General features: G+C 39.7%; 1 protein-coding gene across 2 annotated transcripts in view; it reads right to left on the reverse strand.

The window, feature by feature from the left end:
* GSPT1 (G1 to S phase transition 1) overlaps positions 1-26,987 on the reverse strand; it is a 34,180-nt gene that overhangs the window by 6,080 nt on the left and 1,113 nt on the right. The window contains exons 2-14 of one of the 2 annotated variants that reach the window (XM_046665214.1): positions 15,584-15,628; positions 15,425-15,466; positions 14,442-14,669; positions 13,345-13,378; positions 11,198-11,275; positions 9,868-10,048; positions 8,889-9,043; positions 8,580-8,720; positions 6,330-6,423; positions 5,380-5,460; positions 1,356-1,529; positions 384-473; positions 61-229 (exon numbers count right to left, since the gene is read on the reverse strand). In XM_046665214.1, coding sequence (XP_046521170.1) covers positions 61-229; positions 384-473; positions 1,356-1,529; positions 5,380-5,460; positions 6,330-6,423; positions 8,580-8,720; positions 8,889-9,043; positions 9,868-10,048; positions 11,198-11,275; positions 13,345-13,378; positions 14,442-14,669; positions 15,425-15,466; positions 15,584-15,628 — 1,512 coding nt within the window. Of the gene's footprint in view, positions 1-60; positions 230-383; positions 474-1,355; positions 1,530-5,379; positions 5,461-6,329; positions 6,424-8,579; positions 8,721-8,888; positions 9,044-9,867; positions 10,049-11,197; positions 11,276-13,344; positions 13,379-14,441; positions 14,670-15,424; positions 15,479-15,583; positions 15,629-26,987 lie in introns of both variants that reach the window. The other variant, XM_046665213.1, reaches the window with a different exon arrangement.

The raw sequence follows: 26,987 nt of genomic DNA on the forward strand, positions 1-26,987 counted from the left end.
TGAAGATCCCCAAAGCTAAGCATCTTAGATCGACTACTAGACATCAATTTAAAGGCTTACCCTCATCTCGTAAGGTAAAACGACCCATCTGAGGGAAGTCTTTAAAGGTCTCAAGGCAGATGGTTCCCGCTGTCCTTAAGCGAGCAATGCATACTTGATCTTGTTTCACAAAACGGGGCCGAGTCTTACTTTTTTCTCCTGATTTTTTGTCTACCAAGCAGATTAAGGCCTAGCCAAGAAAAAAAGGTGAGATCAGAATAATGCCAAATAAAAGAATCTTTAACAGGATTGCAAATAAGAGTACATCACTGTGCCAACTAGAAATTACCGAGATGAAATGGTCTGAAAACACAAACAAAAACCCCAATTATCTTGAAACTCACTGTTATTTCGACTTCCTCAATACAGGTGTGAATGTGCAGCACCGCGTTATAGCCTGGGCAGATGATGGATTTGTGCTCTATAATCACTATCTGCCAAGGAAAAAGTCACATGTTTATCCTAGAGTAGAAAAGAACGGAATGTTCTAAAGTGCTACATAGTACCACAAGAATTGTACCTCACCATCTCAGCAGGACACCAACTTGTTATTGTCATGTCAGAAGTGATGGGTTAGGTCGCCTGACCTCCAAGCATGAACTTTGAGATCTGTACCCTGATCTTGGCAAGTGCTCAAACTTTACAAACACAGCAGGCAGCTTTCTTCTCTGGGAAGCCTTTCCTCTGTACTCCCCAAGGAAGGAAGTGAATCATTGCTGCTCACATGCTTTCCCCCGCCCCCATCCCCCCAGATGTGATCTTAGGGTTTCATCCATTTCTCCATATCCAAGATCCAGTGAAAGTAAACAACCTGGTATCTGGTGTCAAAATCTAACTCGATTAGTCGTCAGACCTTGTGACAGAACTCAAAAGTTCGGTGAGCTACACCAGGCATTTACCGTGTCATTCTCCTGGGGAGTTCAGGTAGCTATTAACGTGGAGAAATTGTGTGTGTCTTCCTGTCTGGAAAGTTACTTGTTCTAAATGAGCAGACAAACCATGACTTCCAAGGCAAATGTGTTCCACTTAAGGTGAAAGACACTTGGAGCACAATGTGATACATTACCAAGAGGAGATCAGAAATACAAAGGAACTTACAAAGAATACTGCCTACCCAGTTAGAACCTATACCATCTTGAAGACCTCACGTGTGAGACACAGACATCACGGTGGTTTTGATACATATGTGATTTATTGTATTTCAGTTCCCCTTCTGTACACAAGGGCATGCCACCAAAAATCAGGACAAAGGGCATTTAAATTCCAATTTCATTCAGACACTAAAGATCACTCAGACAACTACAATAACTGTTTACCTGGGCATCAAATGTGCGTCCAGAATGACAAAGATTATTAGGATCACAAAGTATGAATCCTGGAAGAATCTCCTCCTCTTCAATTCCTTTCAGTCTGATTTTGAGGTTTTCACCCGGGGCTACAGAATCAGTTTCTACATCGTCGGAAAGGATTCCAAGAACTTCCACGTTGTGCTTAAAAAGAAACCAAGACTAGTGGTTTTCTGACACATACACTGCATTACAGAACATACAGTGATCTGACTGCTCACTGAAGACTCGCAAGCCACATTTTTCTGTGGTTGCGGATTAGCCAAAATACTTAGTTGAAAATAAAACTTTATTTGTATGACATGAACTTAATGAAAATCAAATCCTAGAGGTACAGTCAATTAAAATACTAATTTGTCTTTTTAATATCACATCCTAATAATTTCCACATGGAATAATATAGTATAAACTAGCATTTGCCTTTTTTACTGTTTCAAAATTAAAATATTAAATCTCACATTTTTATTTTTATTTTATGGATGTGATTTTTATTATTATTAAATTCTAGGATTTAACAGACATAGCTTCTATTACCTATCAATCCCCACGTATCTGAAGAGTATACTTCTCAAATTTATTTGAACAATTAAGCTTTAAAAGCATACTGACTGTTTAACGGGGAGTTTCCTTTTGGGGGTGATGAAAATGTTCTCAAACTAGATACTGGTGATGACTGCACAGTATTCTGAATGTACCATGTCACTGATGGTAAATTTTACCTATCTTACCACAATAATTTTTTTCAAAAGAGCACACAGATGGGGAAAAATAGCCCATTGTTAACAGCAATACCCACTGGGCGGGCCCCCTGGCCAAGTGGTTAAGTTCGCACACTCTGTTTCGGCGGTCTGGGGTTCACTGGTTCAGATCTTAGATGTGGACCTATGCACAAGCCATGCTGTGGCAGCATCCCACACAGAAGAACTAGAATGACCTACAAGTAGGACACACAACTATGTACTGGAGCTTTGGGCAGGGAAAAAAAAGGGGGGGGAAGATTGGCAACAGATGTTAGCTCAGGGCCAGTCTTCTTCACTACAAAAAAAAAAAAAAAACCCACAAGTACTCCCTTATTTTACTCCATTTCTGCCCTTGGAGACAGTTCACTTTGTTTTGAAGGCTGTTATTTTGTTTTGTTTTGGAGTATGCGTTTTAAAAATATGAATTATCTCCTGATGGTAGATAAACAGTTGAGCATCAACAATCACATTCCACACCAGAAGTCTACAAACTGTCGCTTGCTGAGATCTAGTGAGATCTTATACCTTGATACCTGTCTGTTAAAATTTATTCCGAGAACTGAAATAGAGCCATACTTGTTAGCTAAATTCCTTATGTATCAGGATAAAGAGATAGAAACTAGCAGTTCCACCATATACAAACTAAACAAGTACTGTTTACTACTTTTTGCCCAAATGATCCAGCATAACAATTGCTCTCCCCAAATATAGCCTTTTATGGCTAAACATAATATTTAGTCTAGTCTTTAAATTAATCTATAGTTATCAAATATTAAAGTTGAGACCAACAAATTCTCTTAGTTTATAAAAGGTATTAAGGATTTTGCCTACTCTAAGTACTTCATATAAGTGGAATCATACATTATTTGTCTTTTTGTGACTGGCATATTTCACTTAGCATAACACCGTCAAGGTTTATCCATGTTGCAGTCTGTCAGAAATTTCCTTCCTTTTTAAGCTAAATACAGTCATGCGCCACATAACGACATCTTGGTCAACGATGGTGGTCATATACCATGGTGGTCACATATGATTAGTACCAGAGCCCAGGTCTGCAGTAGGCTATACCATCTGGGTTTGTGTAAGTACACTCTATGATGTTCGCACAGCGACGAAATTGCCTAACCACACATTTCTCAGAACACATCCCCATCGTTAAGCAACATGACTGTAATATTCCATTGTATGTATGTACCGCATTTTGTTTATCCATTCATCCATCAATGGACACTATAGGTTGTTTGCATGCTTTAGCTACTGCGAGTAATGCTGCTATGAACATTGGTTCTTCAAGGTCTGCTTTCAGTTCTTTTGGGTATTTACCCAGAAGTGGAAGTGCTAAATCATATGATTATTCTATTTTTAATTTGTAAAATCTTTTTGAGGAAATGCCATTATGTTTTCCACAGCAGCTGTGCAATTTATATTCTCGTCCACGGTACACAAGGGTTTCAACTTCTCCACATCCCTGCCAACATTTGCTACTTTCTGTTTTTTGGATAGTTCTCATCCTGATGGGTGTGAAGTGTTATGTCATTGTGATTTTGATTTGCATTTCCCTAATGATTAGTGATGTTGACATCTTTTCACATGCTTGTTGGCCATCTGCACGTCTTTGGTGAATGTCTATTTAAGTCCTTTGCTCGTTTTTCAGTTGGGTTGTTTATTTTGTTGTTGTTGACCTGCAGAAGTTCTTGATATAATCTGGACATTACCCCCTATCAGATTTATGATATACAGTTATTTTTCTCCCGTTCCCTAGGTTGCCTACCCATTAATTTTTTAACGTAAAATAGTCTGACATCTAAGTCTTTTAAAGTATTTAACTTTGTTCCACTGAGACTCAGCAGGACTAAAGTGAAGTGCGTTTATAAGGCTTGCTTAACAATTATTATACGATACGTTACACCGACCTGCCCAGTAATTAGTATGGAGCGACAGCTTCCACAGAGAAGGCCCCTCGCCTACTGCTGTAGCTTGGCAGTAAGTTCACTCGCCCAGAATGAACTGTATTTGTCTTTCTATTGTGGTAAAATAGTCATAAAATTTACCCTTTTAAACCATTTTACACTGTACAGTTCAGTGGCATCTAGCACATTCACAATGTTGTACAACCATCGCCAGTATCTAGTTCCAAAACATCTTTATCACCCCAAAAGGGAACCCTGTACCCATTAAGCAGTCACTGCCCCTTCTTCCTCTCCCAGCCCCTTACAACCACGACGCCACCTTCTATCTCCAGAAGCAAACTCTCCTTCTGCGACTGCTCTACAGACAAAACTGAGCAAGGATTCAAACTGACCATTACTTCCGTGCCGTTCTGACTACCTTCACGCTGCAGAGACAAGTACCTTAGAAAAAATGTACCATGATAGATACTCTGATCTCCAATGCACAAAGCATCAAGAAATCCCAAAGTATAATTTGAAGGCGCCAATTATACCTACACATTACATTGACAATGGGTACTTTTTCTAAATCACTGTGCCTGAAATGAGCAGGGTAAAGAAATTCTCACTTAAATCTAACAAAGTCTCTTTTTGGAGGTTCTAAAGATTCAAGTCCGTTTACCTACAAAAGCAACATCTTTGGAGCTGTTAAAGAAACCCTCTCTGGAAAACAGGGAACAGTTTCTTAGGAACATGTCATCTGCAATTATCAGCAATTGAGCAATCAGAAATAACACGAAGGATGATTTTGCATGTTTTAATGAAATCCTCTCCAAAGATGAAGAAATTACAATAAGGTGAGGAAGAAAGAGTTAAGACCTATTTATGATAAAGGCAAATCCTCTTCTCTCAAAACAAATTAGGAGCACAGCTTGGACACATTATTTTATAGTATCCAATGTAACTACATACAAAAAAAAAAAGCAAGCTAATTACATCATGATTAAACCTGAGTTTTCATCCCTTCCTCTCTCACTAAGCCCCGTGTGTTAACGGAAGCAAGTCACTTAACCACTCCGGACCTCTGTTTACTTCCTGTAAAATGAAGCAGCTGAAGCTCTCTTCATGACGCATCTTTTAGCTCTAACATGGCGCTAATACCGACCCTTTCCCATTTGTCACTGAATAACTATAACACCACATATGCTTTATTAAATTTTGTACCTGACATTAATAAAATGTTTTCCTGGACTTAAAAAGTTAAGTTTCTTTTAATGGAAATCTCTAAGCTTTTGAAAAGTTCTAGCTCTTTGCTAATGTTTTCAAGAGAAAATCTAAATGAGAAAGAGCATTATTAACTCTTACCTTGTTTGGCATCATCACAAGCTGCTGGCCTTTACAAATAGATCCTGATTCCAGCTTTCCCAGGACCACAGTGCCCATATCCTGTTTAAATGTAAAATAAAAAGTTAAGTGTCAGACTTTTATTACTACTCTACAGCAGTTCAGTGACCCAAAGTAAAATCCTTCAGGGCTTACTCATAAAGAAAATCTTTAGCCCAAGTAGTAGAATGCTCCAGATTAATCTTAAACATAGAACAGGGAACAAAGACTCTAGGGTATGTGTGTCATAAGCATATGTACAATTGATAATATTAATAAGTATGGTTAAGATTCAAAAAGAAAGCATGGTACAGGAGACAGCACAGAATTTTACGTGTGAAAATCTGAATTATTTGTTCAAATGCACGTTCTCTCAGAAATCTGAGCCTGCTTCCTCATGTACAACTCTGGAAAAACAATACTTGTTCAAGAAATTTAGCGTGGAGCTAACGAAAGAATAAAATATTTAAGGAGGGCAAAACATTACATATTGATACTACAAAACTGAAAAATCAAGGTGAAAATCTAGGTAAAAAGAATGCAGCTTACTTTTTTAAAGGCTCCCACCCAGTGTTGCTGAGGCTCTGGTAACGCTAGCACTGCTATACTGCTGGCGCTAACAGTGAGCACAGTATGTGGGAAGGCCGTCTGTCAATATCCATCAACTTTAACGTGCAAATCCTTTGAGTCCAGCAGTTTTACTTGTATGAGTTTGTTTCTGAAAAATGATCACTGGCTCATTGGGAGACAGCTGGAATAAACTAAGCTGGCTGATTAAATTGTGGTCTATCTATACTGCTAAATGGTGTATAGCCATTAAAAGAGAGACATCTATGTTACGTTGTTAATTATTAAAGCTGTTTGACAATTTAAAACAAAAAAACAATTATTTCATCTCCCATAAAACCCAATTTCTTGAATATTTTGGATACCTTGTATTTATCCACAATTGGCAGCCTGATTGGTCCATCAACTGATCTATTGAAGTTTGGCAAATTATCCAGATATGGAATAAATGGTAATCCACTGAGAACATAAAAATATATCCATTAAAGAGAGCCAACATAAATAGAGAAATTTTAAGAAGTTACATGACTAACTTTATACAAAAAATGTGCTTGTAGGCACATGAAAAGATGCTCATCATCTCTGATCATCATGGAAATGCAACGCAAAACTACATTAAGATATCACCTTACACCCGTTAGAATGGCAAAAATAACCAAAACAAAAAGTAAGAAATGTTGGCGAGGTTGTGGAGAAAAAGGAACCCTCATACACTGCTGGTGGGAATGCAAACTGGTACAGCCACTATGGAAAACAGTATGGAGATTCCTCAAAAAATTAAAAATAGAAATACCATATGACCTAGCCATCCAACTAACTGGGTATATATCCAAAGAACCTGAAATCAGCAATTCCAAAAGTCCCATGCACCCCTACGTTCATCGCAGCATTATGCACAATAGCCAAGACGCGGAAGCAACCTAAGTGCCTGTCAACTGATGACTGGATAAAGATGATGTGGTGTATATATATCACACACACACGCGATGGAATACTACTCAGCCATAAAAAAGGATAAAATTGTCCCATTCACAACAACGTGGATGGACCATGAGGGTATTATGTTAAGTGAAATAAGCCAGATGAAGAAAGACAATCTCTGTAATGACTCTACTCATATGTGGAAGTTAAACATGTAGACAAAGAGAACAGATTAGTTGCTACCAGGGGGAAGGGGGGTGGGGGGTGGGCACAAAGGGTGAAGTGGTGCACCTACAACACGACTGACAATAACGTACAAGTGAAATTTCACAAGGTTGTAAACTATCATAATCTCAATAAAAAACTAAAAAAAAGTGTGTTAACAAAGTTAAAAAAAAAGTGCTTGTAACAATATTTTCATTCTACCCATGTACTCTTCTCATTCGACCACTTTATTATCCAGTTCATCACATTTATTCCTCAGAAAACTGAAAATATAAAATAGCTCAATATAATGAAAAAGCTTCCTCATAAACTTACTATATTAAAATTCAGAAAAATATTTTATAGCAAATAGCCCACATGCTGTAATAAAATGACTACATTCTATTACCTAATTTTTATGGACTTTTCTAGCTCTGAAATCAGGATTCTATAAAATAATTTCCCCTTTAAAACTACAGTATCAGGATTGCGAGACTAATATTGTCAAGATAGCAGTGCTCCCCCCAAATTGATCTACAAATTCCATGCAATCCCTATTAAAATTCCCAGCTGCCTTTTTGCAGAAATTGACATGCGGATCCTAATGTTCATACGGAAATTCAAGAGATCCAGAACAGCCAAAACAATCTTGGGGGGAAAAAAACAACAAAATTCAAAGACTCACACTTCCCAATTTGAAAACTTGTAAAGCTACGGTAATCAAGACTACCTTACAAAAAAAATTAACCCAAAATCGGGCGGGCCGGCCCTGTGGCAGAGTGGTTAAGTTCACGCGCTCCGCTTTGGTGGCCCAGGGTTTCACTGGTTCAGATTCTGGGGGCGGACATGGCACCACTTATCAGGCCATGCTGAGGCGGCGTCCCACACAGCACAACCAGAGGCACTCACAACTAGAATAGACAACTATGTGCTGGGCGGGGGGGGGGGGGGGGGGGTGGGGGAGAAGAAGAAGAAAAATAAAACAAAAAAAGAAGATTGGCAACAGTTGTAAGCTCAGGTGCCAATCTTTAAAAAAAAGACGAAATAAAAAAAAATTAACACAAAATGAAACACACACCTAAATGTTAAGAGCTAAAACTACAACAGGCTTAGAAGAAAGGAACAGGGCTAACTCTTCATGACCAGACCAGGCAATGTTTTCATTGGTATGACACCAAAAACACAACCAACAAAAGAAAAAATAAACTGGATTTCATCAAAATTAAAACCTTTTGTGCTTCAAAGGACACCATCAAGAAAGTGGAAAGATAACGCATAGAATGGGAGAAAATATTTGCACATCACATATCTGACAAGGAACTTGTTGTGTCCAGTGCATAAAGAACTCTTAGAACTCAATGATCGAAAGATAAGCCAATTAAAACATGGGCAATAGCCATGGTATTTCTAAAACCAAGGTCAAAGTCAATATTTCTTAAATTACTTATTAAAACATCAACTTTTTTTCAAAGAAAGAAAAGGTTACTTACATGTACCAAGGACAGAAGTCTGACTGCTCTTTAAGATTTGCTCCAGTCAGTCCTGAGCAGGGCATAAAGTGAATGTCCTTTTTGGGATTGAAGCCAACTTTTTTCAAAAATGGCACTAGTTTCTCTTTACATTCTTCATATCTATGAATATTTATAAATAACTCAATTATAATGTAAAGCAATTGAACTCTAGTTTCATTAAACAAATTAAGGTTTAGAAAAACCACAGGGGAAAAGAGAATACAGTAACAAAACCATCCTTTATTCCACTATCATGTCTATAAAATACAGTAAGACATCTAAGCTTACCTCTCATTGCTCCAATTTACTGTTGGATCATCCATCTTATTGATCAGCACAATTAAGTGTTTTACCCCTGCTGTCTTTGCCAACATTGCATGTTCTCTTGTCTGTCCTCCTTTTTCAAATCCAGTTTCAAACTCTCCTTTCCTGGCAGAGATTACCTATTCCAAGAAATCAAACAGCTTATTCTAACACATTCAGGGATACCCTTCTAGCAGTAAAACATCTTTCCTTTCAGTTTTACCAGCTTTTTGCAAGAAAACAGAAGCAAATGAGTTATATCACACATGTTTTTGTTTTTTTCCTGAGTAAGATTTGCCCTGAGCCAACATCTGTGCCAATCTTCCTCTATTTTGTATGTGGGTCACCACCACAGCATGGCCACCTACAAGTAGTGTAGGTCCATACCCAGCAACTGAACCCAGGCTGCTGAAGCGGAGTGCACCGAACTTAACCACTAGGCCACAGGGTCAAGCCCAACATACATGCTTTTGAACATCACAATGTTTAAATGGTTTAAGATTTTGGTAAATGTTTCTTCTGATCTCCCATTTTCTAAACTCTAGTATACCTTCATATATTACAATTCAAACAGGTATGTGATTGAGTGCCAGTACACTGACCAAAGAAAAGCAAAATGACTGAAGGCCTTAAGAAAACAGATCATTTCTTACTCATTTTTGTACCCAGAGTACCCACATTTAGTGGGTACAAAATGGATTAAGCTTGGCATTTAGCGGACACTAAGTTCTGACACAGTAATAGATAACAGCAATGGCAGAGAAAAGCTGAAACATATTTCCATAAGTGAATCAAATTACAAATATTTCTTGAGCAGATGAGTGAGATAAAAGTAAAAATTGTGACTACGTATATTATAGCTCACTGAAACCTAAGTTGAACTTTTAGAAGGTAAAGTCAAATATTTACAATGTAAGTGGGGCTGCTAAAAAATACACAGGTGAATTGGAAATGTCTTTCTTACCAACACAGCCAAATCAGCTTGAGAAGCACCACCAATCATATTTGGGACAAAACTCTTGTGGCCAGGGGCATCTAGAATTGTGAAATGCTTCTTTTCTGTTTCAAAATAGGCACGACCCACTTCTACTGTTTTACCCTTGTCTCGTTCTTCCTGATTTGTGTCTAAGGCCCAAGACAAGTACCTGAAATAATGTTAAAATAAGAATAATACTGATAAGAACATGAGAGTTTTTAAGACTTTCTTCTTCCAGTAAAGGTGTAATTGATGGCATCTGGCTTCATGTTCAGCATGCCACATTTAAGTCATGAGCAGGACTGGGTGGAAATGAAAATTAAGAGGATAAAACTGTATTAATGTGATTCAAACACTTGCAGTTTTTACATATATCCACAGTCAACTATATATCCTATAAGCAAACATTATTTATGAAAACAAGCTGACAACATACACAGAAAGACTGCTTAGTACCAATGCCAATATCACCGTAACTTAGGGACTAAGTTTCTTTGTATTTCATTTTTGTAATCATTTGGCACAAAATATAAATAGCTGTCTAAGGACATTTTTACAAAGTGAATGCCACTAACCTGCCATGTGGGAGCAATGGTAACTTGCTAAAAATTATTTCAATATTTCTTTGCCATATAAAAATTATTTATATAAGTTCAAATCATCCATAATAGTAAGCATTAATTTAGATTACTTCATCATCTGTATTTCATAATATGTAATCCATTTTTTAGTATAACACTGATTAGAATTTTTTTCCCTTAATACAAAGGAATACAATTAAAAAAAAAAAACCATCAACATCCCATTCAGATAAAGCTTGTTAACTTTTGAAAAATCAAAGTAATAGATAAGATTAGAAAGAAGAAAAGAGTTGACCCTTTCACCACTCAAAGGCAACCACTGTCAATAATTCCGGACATTCTTTTTTCTTTCCAGTGTTTATTTACATAGTTAATAATCATATCCTAAGTACTATTACGTTACCTGCTCTCTCCTCAAATTCCACTGTAACAAATTCTATTCCTGGTTACTATAAACTCTACAAATGCAATTTTTTAGTGGTTAGGTAATGGCCCAATTAAATGGACGGTCTACAGTTTACTCATCAAGTCTTGTATTACTGGCTGTTTCCAGATTCTCCCTCTGTAAGTTATGAAGGCATCAGGAACTGATCTACTGTGTAGTATGAGGGGAAGGGAAACTTTGCCCTTGTTATATCATTAAACCTCATGAACTTCTATCTTAGTGGACTACAAAAGCATTAAGTAGGCAGCATTTCCTTAAAAGTAATGGATAGCGTCATCAAAGGTTACTATACCAAGTTTCTCTGTTTTTTTCTTTAGCTTCTCTTTCATATTTCTCAAGAGTCCTTTTGTCAACCATTCCGGTCAAATACCTGAAAACATTGAAAGAAAAAAGAAGTAAACACTTAATTACTCACAAACTATTCAGTGAAGTTGGGAAACTTTTAAAGCTCTTGAGGACAATTCAACTCCATAAAACAGCTATTTTCAAGTAAAGGAAAAGGATGCAGAAATCCTGGAAAGTTTCAGTGGAAAAGATAGTTACATAGTCTCCAATTATCTCCCCCAAGAAAAAGGAAAAAATACTAACTTTACAGTGGAGAATCCTGCCAGACAGCACCCTAACCAAGTAATCATGACTGCTATCACCAGTAATAAATAAAACATATCGAATATTGACATCACGTACTCCCTGACAGGATGCTCTGGTAAGAGCACAAAATATCCTGTGATATTCTTGCCCCAAATGCATAACCTCAATTTAATTGTGAAAAACATCAAACTCAAATTAAAGAACATCCTATAAAATAACTCAATAGCCCTCTTCAAATTATGAAGATCGTAAAAGACAGGACTGAGGAAATGTCACAAGTAGAAGGAGACTAAGGAGATGTAACAACTAAGTGTGACGTGGAATTCTAGAACAGAAAAATGACATTAGTGGAAAAACTGGTGGAATTCACATAGGACCTATGGCTTAGTTAACGGTAGCGTACCCCTGTTAACTGCCTTGTTTTGATGACCGTACTATGGTTATTTAATATGTTAACACTGGGGTAGGCTGAATGAAATGTATATGGAAACTCTGTACTGTCTTTGCAACCTTTCTCTAAGTCTGAAATTATTTCAGAATAAAACTTGTTTAAAGAAGCAAATGTAAATACTACATAAAAGAAAATAATTCCAACAATGTTATCTAAGGAATTAAGTCTAATACAATTCAATATTTAATATTTTGAAAATACTATCTGTCAAAGTGAGATGATAATTGAAAAATAATCCCTTAGCCACCCCTAACTGCTTCCTTTGACTCGATTCAAATGGCAGCCCTCCCGTCCCAGCTCCTGTCCGCGTTCTCTGTAGGGCCATCTACAGGGCACGCTTCTAACAGCTTGACCACAGAATCCCAGCACAACGCCAATGCCAATTACAGCGAAGTAAGCAAAAAACACACATTTCCCTAAAACACAACATCAAACGGGCCTGCCATGTCCATCCATAAAGCCTTAGTTAAGGATTCCTGTTCAACAGCCTGTTTCAGGGTCTGTTCTGGAAATTTTCAGAAATAACTGGCAAGATTACCGACTAAGATTACTTAACAAGGCAAGACAATGGAGATATGCCTTCTAGATCCTCTGATGATATAGTTCAAAGAAATGGGTCTAATTTAGGACAGATTAAAAATTTAAGACCTTTTAATTAAAAAGATTTCTCAATACTAGAATACATCACTAAAGTTCAACCATGGTGTTTTCATACCTAAACAGCTTCTATATATGATTAAAAAAATTATCTTAGCATGTTAGCCAGATTACTTGTCTTTGATTGAATCCACATAAACGTAAGGAGTTGACGAATGAGGAAAAACCAGCTCCGCCCATGCACCAGATTCAAGATCTGGTTTAATTATTCCCAAGAAAACTATATTCAAACAGACTAAGATTTCCTATAATCCAGGGCCCTATATTAGTTTTTATTTTTTAAAAATCTAAAACACAGCTTTCAGAAATACATTTAATGCTCCATGAGAGTCTGACAGTGATAACAAAGGAATTTTAGGGAAAGCCTAAAATCCATTAGAAAATACTAACAATGATCACATTGCAAAAACTACTTTTTTTTAAACCACTAGGGCCAGCCCCATGGCCTAGTGGTTAAGTTTGGTGTGCTCCACTTCAGTGGAACCTGGGGGCGGACCTACACCACTCATTGGCAGCCATGCTGTGGCAGCAACCCAGATACAAAATAGAGGAAGACTAGCACAGATGTTAGCTCAGGGCAAATCTTCCTCAGGAAAAAAAAAAATTTACTTCTTAACATATGCCTTCCCTACAGGTAATGTCATTTTATTATTAATTTTTCTTAACTTGAGGTGACTTGTTTTTCCCCAAATTCAATCAATCAACTTAACTCTATTATTTAACAAAAAATACAGACTTACATTATTTGTCCTCCAATGGTTGACTTGCCAGCATCTAAAAGTAACAACATTGTCAACAATATGCAAACCATAAGTGCAAAAAAAAAAAACCCCAAACACCAACTGCTATATACACTAACACAACTTAAGGTACCACCCAGCATATATTACATCTTACAAAAGCAACTGAAAGGACAGGAATTTAGGGCCTAAGCCCTGGTTGGTTACCCTGTCCCCTGAGAAAATGAAGCTGTGAAGACCCCTTGCAGCTCAATAATGACTTAGAATTACTTTACAGAAAAAGAAGAAAATATTTTTGAACAGATTGCTCCCTGACCTACAGCTAAGAGCACAGCAACAGAATGTACATTACCCAAGGGGAGCCTCAGAGGAGGGTGAAAGTAGCCAAAGAGCTGTCAGCTCCATTGAGGGAGCCTGCCTTTCTTTTAACAAATATAGGCGGTTCCTTTAGAAATTTCAAAGGAGTTCCTGCTACCACAAAAGCAGCATGGTGTGTCACCATATTCAGGGGAAGGCAGAGAGAAAGGGAAGGAAAAAAGGACATGCTACTCCATATTCTCTTCTCACCATTTTGGGGATAAGTCAGATGGTCAGAGAGTATCTGAGTAAATTAAACAGGGTTCTGTTTTGGTTTTTTGTGTGTGTTAAACCAGCAACCTGACAGGCAACCAGAAGTTACTCCAAATTATTAATTTCTTACTTCACACCAAATTAACCTAGTAAGGTTAATGCCGTAAAGATGATAAATGCAGTTCATACAAAACAACAGGCACTTTCCATAGGATATTAACAGATGTCATAATATGCTGAGCCCATCATCAGTGGTCTCGAGACCAATTGTGCATTACATACAAACATACTGAAGCTTATTTTCTTCCAGCTTCCATGCCATGACAAAATTGTTAGTCTGGCCAACCTTCTAGAATAAAGTGTTGGCAATTTTTTGCCAGCTAAAATATCTGAGTTAAAAATCAAGACATTTTAGATTAATTCAGTTCAGTTTCACTAACCCCTCCAAGCAGCTAAATAAGATGTTCTACGTGTGATGCATGCAGTACCTCTGGGCATCTCTTATCGTTGCTGTGGGCGCCACTTACCTACGTGCCCAATGAATACTACATTTACATGTTCTTTCTTAGGTGCGCCTGGCGGTGCAACCACAGATTTAGGTTTTGGCATCTCCTCTTCCTCCTCCATCATTTCTTGGGCACTTTCCTCTGGGTGCCTTCCATCTCCCAAGGAACCACCCCCTGGCTCTGCGTCACTTATTTCTTCTTTGTGCTCCCATGATTCTTCTGGGGACATTTCTGTCTCCCCATTTTCTACTGAAATAAGACATTTCAACTTAGTATTCTGAAAAAGATTTATAATCTATACTTTAAAATACAGATGCTTTCAAACAACAAACAGAACTTTTGCATGTTTAGTTCCATTTCCTAATGTCTGGTGACACCTAAGAAAATCTCCTTCATAACAGAAATGGATAATAGCTTTCAAGCTGGCCTCGCTGCTGACATGAGAGCTCTGACTCGGAGACTACGAGAGATGGCTATTTTAACAAAGCTCCATCTCCATAAGGACCAACAACACGTGGACAGGAGAGCTACATTCCTAACGGCCCAGTTATTCCAACGTCAGGATGCTCTGACAGTGGAAAAAAGGGAAAGTTTAAAATCAGAACACAGGATAAGTGTGAAAGGATTTAGATCTTTTCTTCTTCCTCTGTAGGTACTGTAACTTTGGCATCAACTTTATTAATCACCTTGGGAATATGAAACCCTGAAGAGTAAGAAAGTTACAAAAAGGAAGGAAATTTTTCACCAAGTAAACGGAACAAATACAACTACCTGAAGTGACTTCAGCTTTCCTCCACTCAATTCTTCTACATTTACAGTCACTACATTTACCACGGCAGTGTGAATGCCCTGTCAGTTCTGCTTTCTACATCCTAATAGCAAAGACCCAACGGCAGTTTTAAATGGAGGCATTACAATAATCATAACACTTACATTCGCACCTTAAATCTTGAGAGTGAAAGCGTTTCATATTACTGTATTAATAGGGTCAGAAATTTTCTTACCAACAGGTTCTGAAAGTTCCATGCTAACAGCTGAATTCGAACCTAGACAAGAAACTGAGATATAATATAAATTTACAAAACAATATCCAGCTTTACACACCACAGACAACTTAATGTTTTCTCAATTAGATATTCAAAGAGACACATCACAGAAATTACCTTCACACAACAATGGCTGTTCCTCTTGAGAAGGGTCCACAGGTGCTGTTTAACAGAAATAAGTTCTATTAAAAATTGAGACCTATATATCCATTTTACTTATCTTTTAAAATACAGTAAAAACAGAAGTTCCATAACATAACAAAAACCTCAATAATTCAGAGCAATGGCAACTAACTCAGGTTTTCAAATTACAAGTCTCTGTTTGGGCCAGCCCTGGTGGCCTAGTGGTTAAGTTCGGCAACTCCACTTTGGTGGCCTGGGTTCAGTTCCTGGGTGCAGACCCACACAACTCTGTCAGTGGTCATGCTATGGTGGCAGTTCACATACAAAAAAGAAGAAGATTGGCAACGGATGTTAGCTCAGGGCAAATCTTCCTCAGCAAAAAAAAGTCTCTGTTTAACCTATTTTAAAAATCTATTGGGGCTGGCCCAGTGGTGCAGTGGTTAAGTTTGCGCACTCCACTTCAGCGGCCCAGGGTTCACAGGTTCAGATCCTGGGCGCAGACTTCGCACCACTCGCCAGGTCACACTGTGGTGGCATCCCACATAAAATAGAGGAAGATTGGCAGAGATGTTAGCTCAGGGCCAATCGTCCTCAAAAAAAACCCCAAACTATCAATTATAGCCAATTTCAAAACATTTTCAGTATTGAAATGTATTCATAAAAGCATGCTTATTCTCTTCATTTGCTTCATAGATTTTTCCTTCACAGACATTATAAAAGTAATCCACAGCCCAGTGCAGATCAAATTAGGAAGATTTTGCTCAACAAATACAGTCTGTACTTCTCTAGTCTCCCTCGGTAACTCTAGCTGAAGGCTAGGATTAGCCCCTTGTAAGATTCTCTAATCACACACGTTATCAAGATCCTTGAATAAATTGTATTTTATACCAATAAAATAGAAAGACATTCATATAAAATCCCTGAAATGCACGGAGGCCCTTAAAACAGCTCAGCAAAGGTGACTACAGTGAGGCCAGTGCTGTCCTGTACTAGAATTCCAAGGCCAATCAACAACCCACTTTGCACAGTTGTCACACTGCAAATGTACTTATGACATCACTGGAAGAGATGTATGAGAAATATTTAGTGATTCCCAAACATGGAAGTTTCTTTCTTATGTCTGATAAACCTAAATGATAATGCAATAGGAAAGTGCCCTTGCTTTAAAGAACCTCCAAGATGCAAAAAGACAAAGAATTTGAAGTCACATGAATTCTGCACATTAAGTAATAAAGAATATTGAGCTAATCACCTGAAAAAACTCATATTTAAAATCACTGCCCAGAAGTATTAACACTTATAATAAGTCAAGAAAAAGTTTTGGACCCAATCTTCAATAACATGAAAAGCTGAAGAAAGTAATTTCCTGTCCCTGAAAGGTAAAGGGCAACCAAGGTTTTTCAGGAGAAGTGACAAGCCGGGTGTCACTCAGGAGGATGATTCTATGGTAGTATCTAGATGACCAGAGAGGGACAGACACTAAAGACAGAAAGACCAGCATTACTCCTCCATTAGGACAACTGAGCAGTACAACTAGATAGGAAGGTGATGTGCAGAGAACAGAGGCGACACCTGCCAGGCGTTCCTAGGAAGGAAGAATGAAGGTCTAAGATGACCCAACCTATGTGATCGGCAGGATATTAACAGAAACGGGAAAAATCATTTGAACTAGGTTTGGAAGGGAACAGGAGTTGTATTCAGACGTAAGACAGATTAACTTTTTCTCCTTTTCCTATTTCCAAGAAAAATTTATAGGTAAGGTAAGGAAAAATCATTCAATTTTCAGAGAGTCAGGCAGTTCTAAGTGAGTCAAGTTCATATGCCACCCTACAGATGGAAGAGGCAGCACACGGCTAGAACTGAGCTAACTCCTGCCTTTAAATCCTGGCTTGTCACAAGTTGTGAGATGCAATTATTTCACCGCAATCACGGAAATGACATGCCATTGCCCATCAGGATTGCTGAGAGGATTAAATGAGAGAATACATTTGTTTAGTGTCAATTAAGTAACTCCTGGCACCCAGCAGATAGTCAACAAATGGATCCCTACCCCACCCCCTAACACGTACTGAGTACCAACTCAGTTCTATCATCTAATGTGTACTGCGTATCTATTATGGGCCAGACAGCGATATGAAGCACTCACAAATCCATACCGTGCTGGAGATGGGGGTGGGGGTGGGGGTGGAGGTGGTGGCCCATTACCCCAACTCCAACTCATTTTGATTGAGCCCTATGTGCTGACTGCTGTCTCATTTAATCCCCCAAACCCTGTGAAAGAGTTGACTGTAATCACTACCATCTAACATTCAGACATATCAGACTCACTGGGCTTTTCCAAGTTATACAGTGCCATCTTGGCCGTCCTCAATGACCCCTGTTGAAAATCCCTCAGTGAAAGTAAGCTGAGTAAGCAATGACATACGAGTATTTTAAGGCAGGAAAAAGACTGAGACGGCTGGGACGGTGGGCTCTCCCGTCACTTAATAAGATATCCCAAACTGCAACTGAGTTTGTCAAAGCCAAATAGCACATACACCTGACCACCTAGTTCTCGAATCACCTCTTAGATTTACAAATATACAATACATGCAAAAGGCTGTAAGGCACTTCTCAGGACACTGACATCAGTCATGAGACCACCTCCAGGTGCATAAGGCAGCGTAATGAAAATCTGTTCAGTTTTATTTTTCAAAAGAGCCTCCATTTATGTTTGTCTTAAGTCTGTAAAGCTTACAGATGCAGAGATAGAGTCAAGTACCAAAACCAACTAAGTGCTTAATATACACGTCATGATACTACAGGGCCCAAAAGAAGAAGCTGCCCATCGTTTCCCCATGGTGGAACGAAGCTTTCCGTGCTTTCAGACCACACATCTCATTATAAACCTCATGGCAATGCCAGCAACATTTCTGAACTGATGTTTTGAAATAATGAGCCAGAAAAATCACAGATACAGCAAGAAGTTCTTTAATTAAACTTGTCAATATAGTTGTACCTAGTCTTCACAAACGCACATGCAACCCTCTCTCGTTCATTCTACTCTGGTCTTATTCATAATGCTCATCACAGCCACATCTTACTGGCTGCTAAGGAGCCTGGGCCTAGAATTCTCCTAAACCCAAAGCCATTGTTCATGGTTAGCAAATAGACGACTATGAGAGGGCTTGATTTCTCCAGTCCTGCAGAGTTCACATCTGCTAGTGAAAAAGTTAGTAAACCTCCGGAGGAATGCAACTACAGCTTCCTATTTTCCAATGGCCTCTCCATGTTCAGCAACACTCCCTTATCAAGTATTCAAAAAAGGAACAATTCTAATTAAATGAGAAAGCTATCGGAGCGCACCAGGGAATAAAACTGCCATACCCCAAATTAAAAGGACAAACAAATCCTCTAGGTTATGATAAAGGAAGACTGATGAACTAGCTGGGATACTAGGCATATTACCACAAACTGTAAAACAAGAAGTGAAAAGACATTTTACTAGAAGAAAGTTAGGCAACAGCGCTGCCTTTGGTTTAACACAGATGATAATCTGAATCTTAAAGCAGTTAGCTAAAATTTGATCACGGTGAAATAAGAAAGAGACAAAAGGTCACATGTTGTACGATTCCACTTGCATCAAATATTCAGACTGGGTAACTCCACAAAGACAGAAAGCAGACTGGGGCTGCCAGAAGCTAGGAGGACAGGGGAATGGGACGTGACTGCTTAATGGGCGCGGGCTTCCATTTGGGATGATGAAAATGTTTTGGAACTAGACAGAGGTGGTGATTGCACAACACTGTGAATGCACTAAATGCCACTGAATCGTTCACCTTAAAATGGTTACTTTTATGTTATATGGATTTCACCTCAATGTTTAAAAAGAATATAAAAATTTTTTAAAAGATTTGATCACGTATCAAAGGCCTTCAACATGGAGACTCCCACTTTGCCAGTTCGTCAGTGCAGCACAAGTCAGTCAAGGCCACACGTGGTAGGCAGTGAAAGCCGCGCTTAATTCAAGCTACATGTTGTAAACACAAATGTCTGGCCAATTTTTGAAAAGTGCTTAATTCATATATTTCATAAAGCAACAATTTAAATTTGTACTGCTTTAGATATAAAACTAATCTTTAATCCTTTTTACATACTAAACAGCAATATTCAAAATAGCCATACTAACTGAAATTTGTTAGTCCTGTTAGCTCAATGCTATGTTCATTAAAGAAAAAAAAACTTCAGTGCGGTCACAGAAATCACAAGTGTCTTATGCTGCACAGAAGTGAGAAACAGTGTGACAAAATTCTGTCCAATACAAGCATCTGCACTGGTGGAAACGTTCTGTGTCCATGCTGTGATGTGACAGCCATTAGCCACATGTGGCCACTTGAAAGGTGGCTACTGAAACGGAGGAAATGAATTTTAAATTGCATTTAATTTTAATTAATTTAAATAGCCACATGTGCACAGTTCATGCTCCTCCTAAGGATTCTCCTCCATTGTAGTAAACTTGCCTTACCCGATTTTCCACTTTTTTCCCACTCCCCATCCACCCCACCACCCTGAAGGGCTAATGATCTCTCTTCTGAACTCCTCTAGGCTAAGACTCTAGTATTCAACTGTAAGTACACCCACACATATCTTAGTTCTTGTCCCCTGGGAGATTAAAGACTGCTAGAATGGCTGCTTTTCTCAAATATGGAGACTTTTTTCCTCTGCGCCTGTATCTCCCCAGGTTGGCACAGTGCACTATATAGAATAAACGTACGAATGATTTTTACTGAATTAACTTCAGCAGTTTTCTTTTGATTTTCATAGATCACTAGATCCTTGCGGTCTTAACCACTTTACTTTTCTCACTAATCCCTAGGTCTATCTACATGTTTACTACGTTTTCATTAGGGTTCCATTCAGTAAAAACAACTGGATGCGTGTCAATTTCCAAGAAGGGACCAGAGAAACAATCTGCAAGAGATGTTAAAGCACGGGTGAGTAAAGAACTAAAAATTTGCTAGCACTCAAGTGACCACGTAGTCTCACCGAAATTGCACACTGAAGTATTTTCTCCCATAGACAACACTAGAAAATAATAAAGGCAGACACCAGAAAGAAGAGCCTACAGAACACACAGATGTCCGTGGTTTTGCCTTAACTACCTAACAGCCTAAAGGTGAAAGGCACAATGTTGCAGACTGTGGTGATCAGAGCTGTATTTTATATCACCATTTCCTATAACGTAGGAAGAAGCAATTTCAAAATATTACTTTAAATTAGAGCATTGCCTGCTAATGACAGCGTTACCCTGCTACTGAGACAGAACACGGAGATGGTGCCACAGCCCACAAACTCATGGGCCCAGTTTCTGAAAAAATGTCTCAGCCAAAAAGATCTTTTAATATCAAGTCACAAGGAAAGGACTAGCAGAGTTACTATGACTAGCATAAGCTTTGAAATCAGACCTAGATTCTAATCCCCGCTCCTCCATTTATTCAGGCAAGTCACTGCATTACGTTATTCAGCTTCTCTAAGCCTTAATTTTCTTTTCAGTAAAACAGGTCAACAGCATCTATACCTCGAGAGATTGTTGTGAAGATAAGGGCATGTTAAGCGCATGGTAAATGCTCAATAAATTTATTATTACAACAAGCATTTCAAAGCCCCATAATAATTACACAAACTTTTAAGAATAAAATTTATGGCAAACTCCAGGGCCCCTGTCTCAGAGAAGCACGCTGGTTGTAGCAATCAGGTCTCGGCGTGCCCTGCTTTCTGTTATTAAGCAGCACGGTGCGGCGGAGAGAGCACTGAACTAGCAGTTGGCAAATTTGGATTCTAGACTCAACTGTGTCATTAAATCTGTGAGTGACCATAGACATTCACTTAGCATCTCTAGGCTTCAGTTTCTTTATCCGAAAACCAGGAGACTGCATTACTGCTAGGTTCATCTCCAGCCCTAACATTCTAAGAACCTATATACGCCAATACCAACCTGATTAGACCTTCTGTAGATAACTAAAATTCCACTTTATTTTTCAAATAACCCTAAAAAAGATAGTCTTATTTATGATTTATATCCCATCTACTTCAAAAACAAGTTGAGGGGTATTAAAACACATAAACCAGAACCATTTCAGATAGCCCCAAGGAGGTGCAAAGATAGGAGCAAAACACCCCTCTGCGCCCAAAGGCAACCACCCAAAGGAGATGGACAAAGCCTGCCTGGTAGTATGGCAACCCACTGGAGTTCCACACGGTCCAACAGGAATTCCGGTCGACACAACGACGTTCTAAGGCATGCACTTTTTGTTTGTTCCAAGGGAAGTGACATACAATTACCTAGTCGGAATGTGGTTTGGAATTTGGTGTTACTGCTCTTAGGCTAGGCTAGGGAAAGACGCTCAAAAAGTCTTTACTAAGTGTTTCTCTCACCTAGAAAAGCAGAATTATGATGGAGAACTGGTACAACTCGGAGTGCTGCCTTCAACTAGTGACCAAATTCTTGCTTCCCAAAGGTTTGTTTTTTTTTTTTAAAGATTGGCACCCTAATATCTACAGCTAACATCTATTGCCAATCTTTTCTTCTTCTTCTTCTCCCCAAAGCCCCCCAATACCTAGTTGTATATTCTAGTTGCAGGTCCTTCTGATTGTGCTATCCAAAGCTTTTTAAGAACTGTGACTAGAATGATGAAATTCTAAATGAACGTGCCCAACAGACACGCTAGCCAGACTCACAGTAGCTCACTGCTGTTTGATATGAAAGAGACAAGCAGTGTAAAATGATAACCAATACTCTTCTCTAGCAAATTCCTACCAAACTTAAATAAAATACAGAAATACAAGAAGGGTGAATTTTATCTCAATTAAAAAAACACTTTAGGTAGTCACAAAGGCCACTTTTTAAGAAAATAGGTAGATCTTTAGTTTTATGATTAGGGTGACAAGATTGAAAGGATGTCCACAAGGGTACGTGTGAGCAATTCTCTTCTGGGCTTTGGGAGCCCTCTATGCCCTCTGCGCGGCCCTCTTACCCTGCCGTGTCTTCCCCCGGAGGAAACGGATCCCTTTCTAGGCTCCATGAGGACCACCATTTATTCATCTCGGTGGTGTCGTTTCAAGTGCCTAGCACAGCATCCTGCCTTCTGCAGGCAGGCTAATGTTTGTTCCTTAACTGCTAGACATATATCTGAGCAAAACGAGCGATCCACATCTCAAAAAATTCCATTCTAATACTGCTAACTCACCCCAAAAGGTTATCACATCTTTTTCATTCCTTTCTCTTCAACCAGAAAAACAATACTACTTTAATACTTTAAGACATTTCCTCCCCAGCAAACAAAAGCAAGCAAAACAAGGCTTAAAATCTGCCCTCTCCAATATTTCCCTCACTTACCCTGATAAATTTTAACAGCCGTCCTTTCAAGCAGTACCATTCCAGAAAAGGTGAAAAATAAACGAATGTCAAAAGAATGCAAAAAGCTAGGTACTAACTACACTAAATAAAACCTGCTCCAAAGTTTAGTCCCAATCAAAATCTCTAAGTTTCACCAGCTGCTCAACACGGCCCAGCACGAGTCGCTGCTTCCCTTCTCCCTACAGTGTCCCGCATGAGCCACTCAAGCAAGTAAAATCATGAAACAAGAGCCCAATCTAATAATCGGTAAGAAATGATTAGAAAGAAATCAGAGAAAAAAGACCCAGGTAGGAAGTTAGGTAGGGAAAGAAGTACCACTCCAGGAACAGAACCTTTCCCTGACCTCCTCTCCCTGCTCTCTTCCCTGTACTGACCCACCGAAGCCTGAACATCCTTCACATTAGAATTGTTACTGCAGGCACTTCAGTCTTAAAGGAAAAGAAACACAAATCTCAAGCCCAGAAACCTACCTATCGTCTACCTAAACTTATCTATCTGTCAACAGGTATCACTTACTGTAATAATAGTGTGTGAGCCCTTCTGGGCAAAACCACCATGACGTTAATTCTGGATCTTCTCGCCTCTGTGGCCCCGAAGAGGTCACCTTTGAGACCATTCAGTGATTCACATGCATCCACCAAGCGGTGACCGTTGCCTAACTTTGTGAATATACTTAAAACCACCAACCTGTACACTTAAGAAAACCCCCTCCCCACAACAAGGCATTCAGCAAAAGCCAAACACTACAAAACAGAACACTTCTCTTTAAAATTCAGGGTCCACAATACAATGTGCTCCTTTTTGGAGACAACTCCTCCTGAGGGCCTACTGAGGCCTGCTGCTTTTACCCTATACTCACATTCTTTACCGGCCGAGTTTTGAGGTACTGGGGCTGGCTGGTGGAAAGGACACTGCACCATTACTTTAGAAGCTCCAGCAGTTCTAAAAGTCAAGTGCGATGGTCTGAACGTTTGTGTCCCCCCAAATTCCTATGTTGAATCCTAATGCCCAATGTGAGGGTATTGGGGGGGCCTTTAGGAGGCGGAGCCCTCCTGAATGGGATTACTGCCTTTATAAAGGGGCCCCAGAGAGCTCCCCTTGCCCCATGTGAGGACACGAGAAGTCAGCAGCCTGCCATCCCGAACAGGGAAGAGGGCCCTCACCTGACCAGGCTGGCACCCTCATCTCACACTTCCAGCCTCCAGAACTGTGAGCAATAAACTTCTGTTGTTTATAAGCCACTCAGTCTGTAGTATTTTGCTATAGGAGACCAAAAGGACTAAGACACCAAGTCACCCTGATTAACATCACTAAACCTGCTTCTCATCTAGTAATAAAAAAGACTGAACTAGGTGCAAGTTGGCACTTAAAATAAGAACATCTTATCGCAGAAAATGTTTGTTCTAGTACATCTAACCCTTGTCTTCTACGTTTCATTCATTTCAGGACCTCTACCTTAAAGAGCATCACTTAGCCAATTTACTCGGATCCTAGAGAGCTGCACTTAAATGAATTACACTTAATTACACTTAAATGGGTTCTACTTAATCATTTCTTTGGAAACCTACATTGAATTGCCAAAGAGATCCAAGGTCAACACTGAATCCCGAGTTGTGACTTGGGTGGCTGGACACAGGCACAACCAGCAGCCTCCCAGTGAAGGTGAGTGCCACCCTGTGCAAAAGCATCCTCCTCTACTGGGTGTTCAAGGCACCCCTGAAAGGATTTCCCCCCAAAAAAGGAAGGAAGGAGAAGAAAACAAACTAGTGTGTTTTCAGAAGAAATGACAGACGTTCATCCTAGACAGACCCATTTTAAAAGTCATTCATTCTAGCGCTCTCTCTCTAGGCTCCTTCAAGAGCTCTGCTGGTATCTAATTTAAAAACACCCATCACAAATTTCAGATGGCTTAACAAAAGAAAACGCGCCGGCCCTTCTGTCCATTTCCTTGCTCTAAAAAAAAAGGTGCAAACTTCATGGTTCCTCCTTTGTAAATTTCAACGCAAGCGCTCTTTCTAATTCTCCCCTGCTTCTCCCCAGTGCAGTGCTCTGCTCTGACGCGCTGTTTTATGGACCTGAATGGGCTGGAACATGCAAATCCAACAGTCCCACATAACTCTGGATCTCAATTTAGAAAATCCATTCTTTTCCAAATAGACATCCTACAGGGGATAATTTTTTTTTTAACATTAGCTGGCATTTTGTAGAAGCAGCTGGTAAAGTCAGACACCCCAAAATAGGTTTCCAATAAAAAAGAAAAAGTTGACCATAATGTAGGGACTTTTTTACTGACAAGCACTTCCCTACACATTTTTACATCTCCAACTTCTAGAAGAGGCACAGAGAAAAGGACTAAGAGTAAAAGTGCGGAACGGCAAGTAACAGGAAGAGAGAGGACAGCCCTCCCGCATAAGAGGTAACAATGAGCACCATTCCAGACCACCGCTCTCTCGGATGGCTGTCCCCTGATGACTGTTTGGCTGATGGCTACCTGGGCTGGAAATGGAGTGTGAGATCTAGCCAGAGCGGTACTGGTGGGTCAGAATAAGGAAGGGGCCCCCAAAAGAAAACGGCTGGGTAAGAGAAATCTGTGGGATAAGATATGGGGAAACAGGCACTTTTAGGAGCTGGTAAGTGAACTAGTTTAGGAAGTCAAAATGGCTGGATCAAAACAAAGAAAGAAAAGCCAAGCTACCTTGTTCAAAGGGAAAACGTCAACTGCCCACACACGTAAAAGAAATACCGGTCAATAAAACCAACCCCAAACCGTGTGCCCACATACTTCGCAAACTATCTCTCCAAACTCTTTTTGCCTCTATAGAGAAAACTGTAGCAAAAGTTTCTGAAGAAATCAAACTCTTAGGGCACACTCACGATGTCCACTTATCTAAGAAATACTACAACACAGAGCTTAAAAGAGAAATCAACAATCTGCTCTCCCTTATAAACTGCTGGGAACGTCTATGATCCACTCCAGCAATACCCTGGCGAAATAATAAGGAGCCTCAGTCTTTTCTTTTCTTTTTCTCTTTAAGCTAATACTGACAGCTCCTAAAATAAGCCCGTTTATATGGGGAGAATACTTTACTTGGATCCTAGAGAACAAATGAGTGAACAAAAACGTTCACTCATTTGGCATTCCTACAAAATCAGCACCTGAAAGCACGCTATGACTTAAACAGCCCCTAAATACAGGAAGATTTCTAAAGACCGAACTTGAAACCACCGAAAGCCTGTCTACTAGCTCCGGTCAGAATGACACGTGACAACTATTAGGTTATAACAAATGCCCAAGTGTCTGAACAGACTAATGACTGACACACGAACGCAGAAAAAGAGCGAGTTATGCCAAGCAACCTGAATAAGGTAAACAATTTTAACGCCATAAAAATTTTAAATGTGTCACTAAGGAGGAAAGACCAAGTCCCACTTAAGAAAGAGGACACACGAATCAATGTCGTTTCCTACACACATTCATATTAAGTGAAAAGCTCTAACTTTGTGACACTTTGGGAACTTTACAATATGCTAAGGGTGAAAAAGATCTTTGTATTGATAGCCAACAGTTTCTGCCCGATCACAAGACTGCAATGCATCTCGGGATTCCTTCAGGACGGTTCGGGGCCATTGATGTCTAAAACGTAATTACAGCTTCAGTAACAGGATTGCAGCGAGAGCTGCTCTCCGGTCTAGGCCGCAGGTGAAGGGAAACCCGGCCATCCGTCCCCCCCGACTCCTCGCATCTCTCAACGCCCACCCGGCCGGCTCCTGGCTCCAGCTGTCCCCACTTCCAGGCCTCGTGGCGCTGATCCGCCGCGGCCCCCGCTCCGTCACATACGGTCCCGATTCCAAGGGGCGACTGCGGTCCCCGGGGACGGGCGGCCCCCAGGTCCCCCCGGGTCCCCGGCCCGCCGCTCCCGCCCCGCCCGGCCCCCAGCACGCCGGCCGCGGCCCGCCCCACCCAGGCCTGCCGGCGCCGCTGTCAGCGCCCCACGTGCCGCC

Source organism: Equus quagga, chromosome 7 (assembly GCF_021613505.1).
Source record: "Equus quagga isolate Etosha38 chromosome 7, UCLA_HA_Equagga_1.0, whole genome shotgun sequence".
NCBI classification, from domain to species: Eukaryota; Metazoa; Chordata; class Mammalia; order Perissodactyla; family Equidae; genus Equus; species Equus quagga.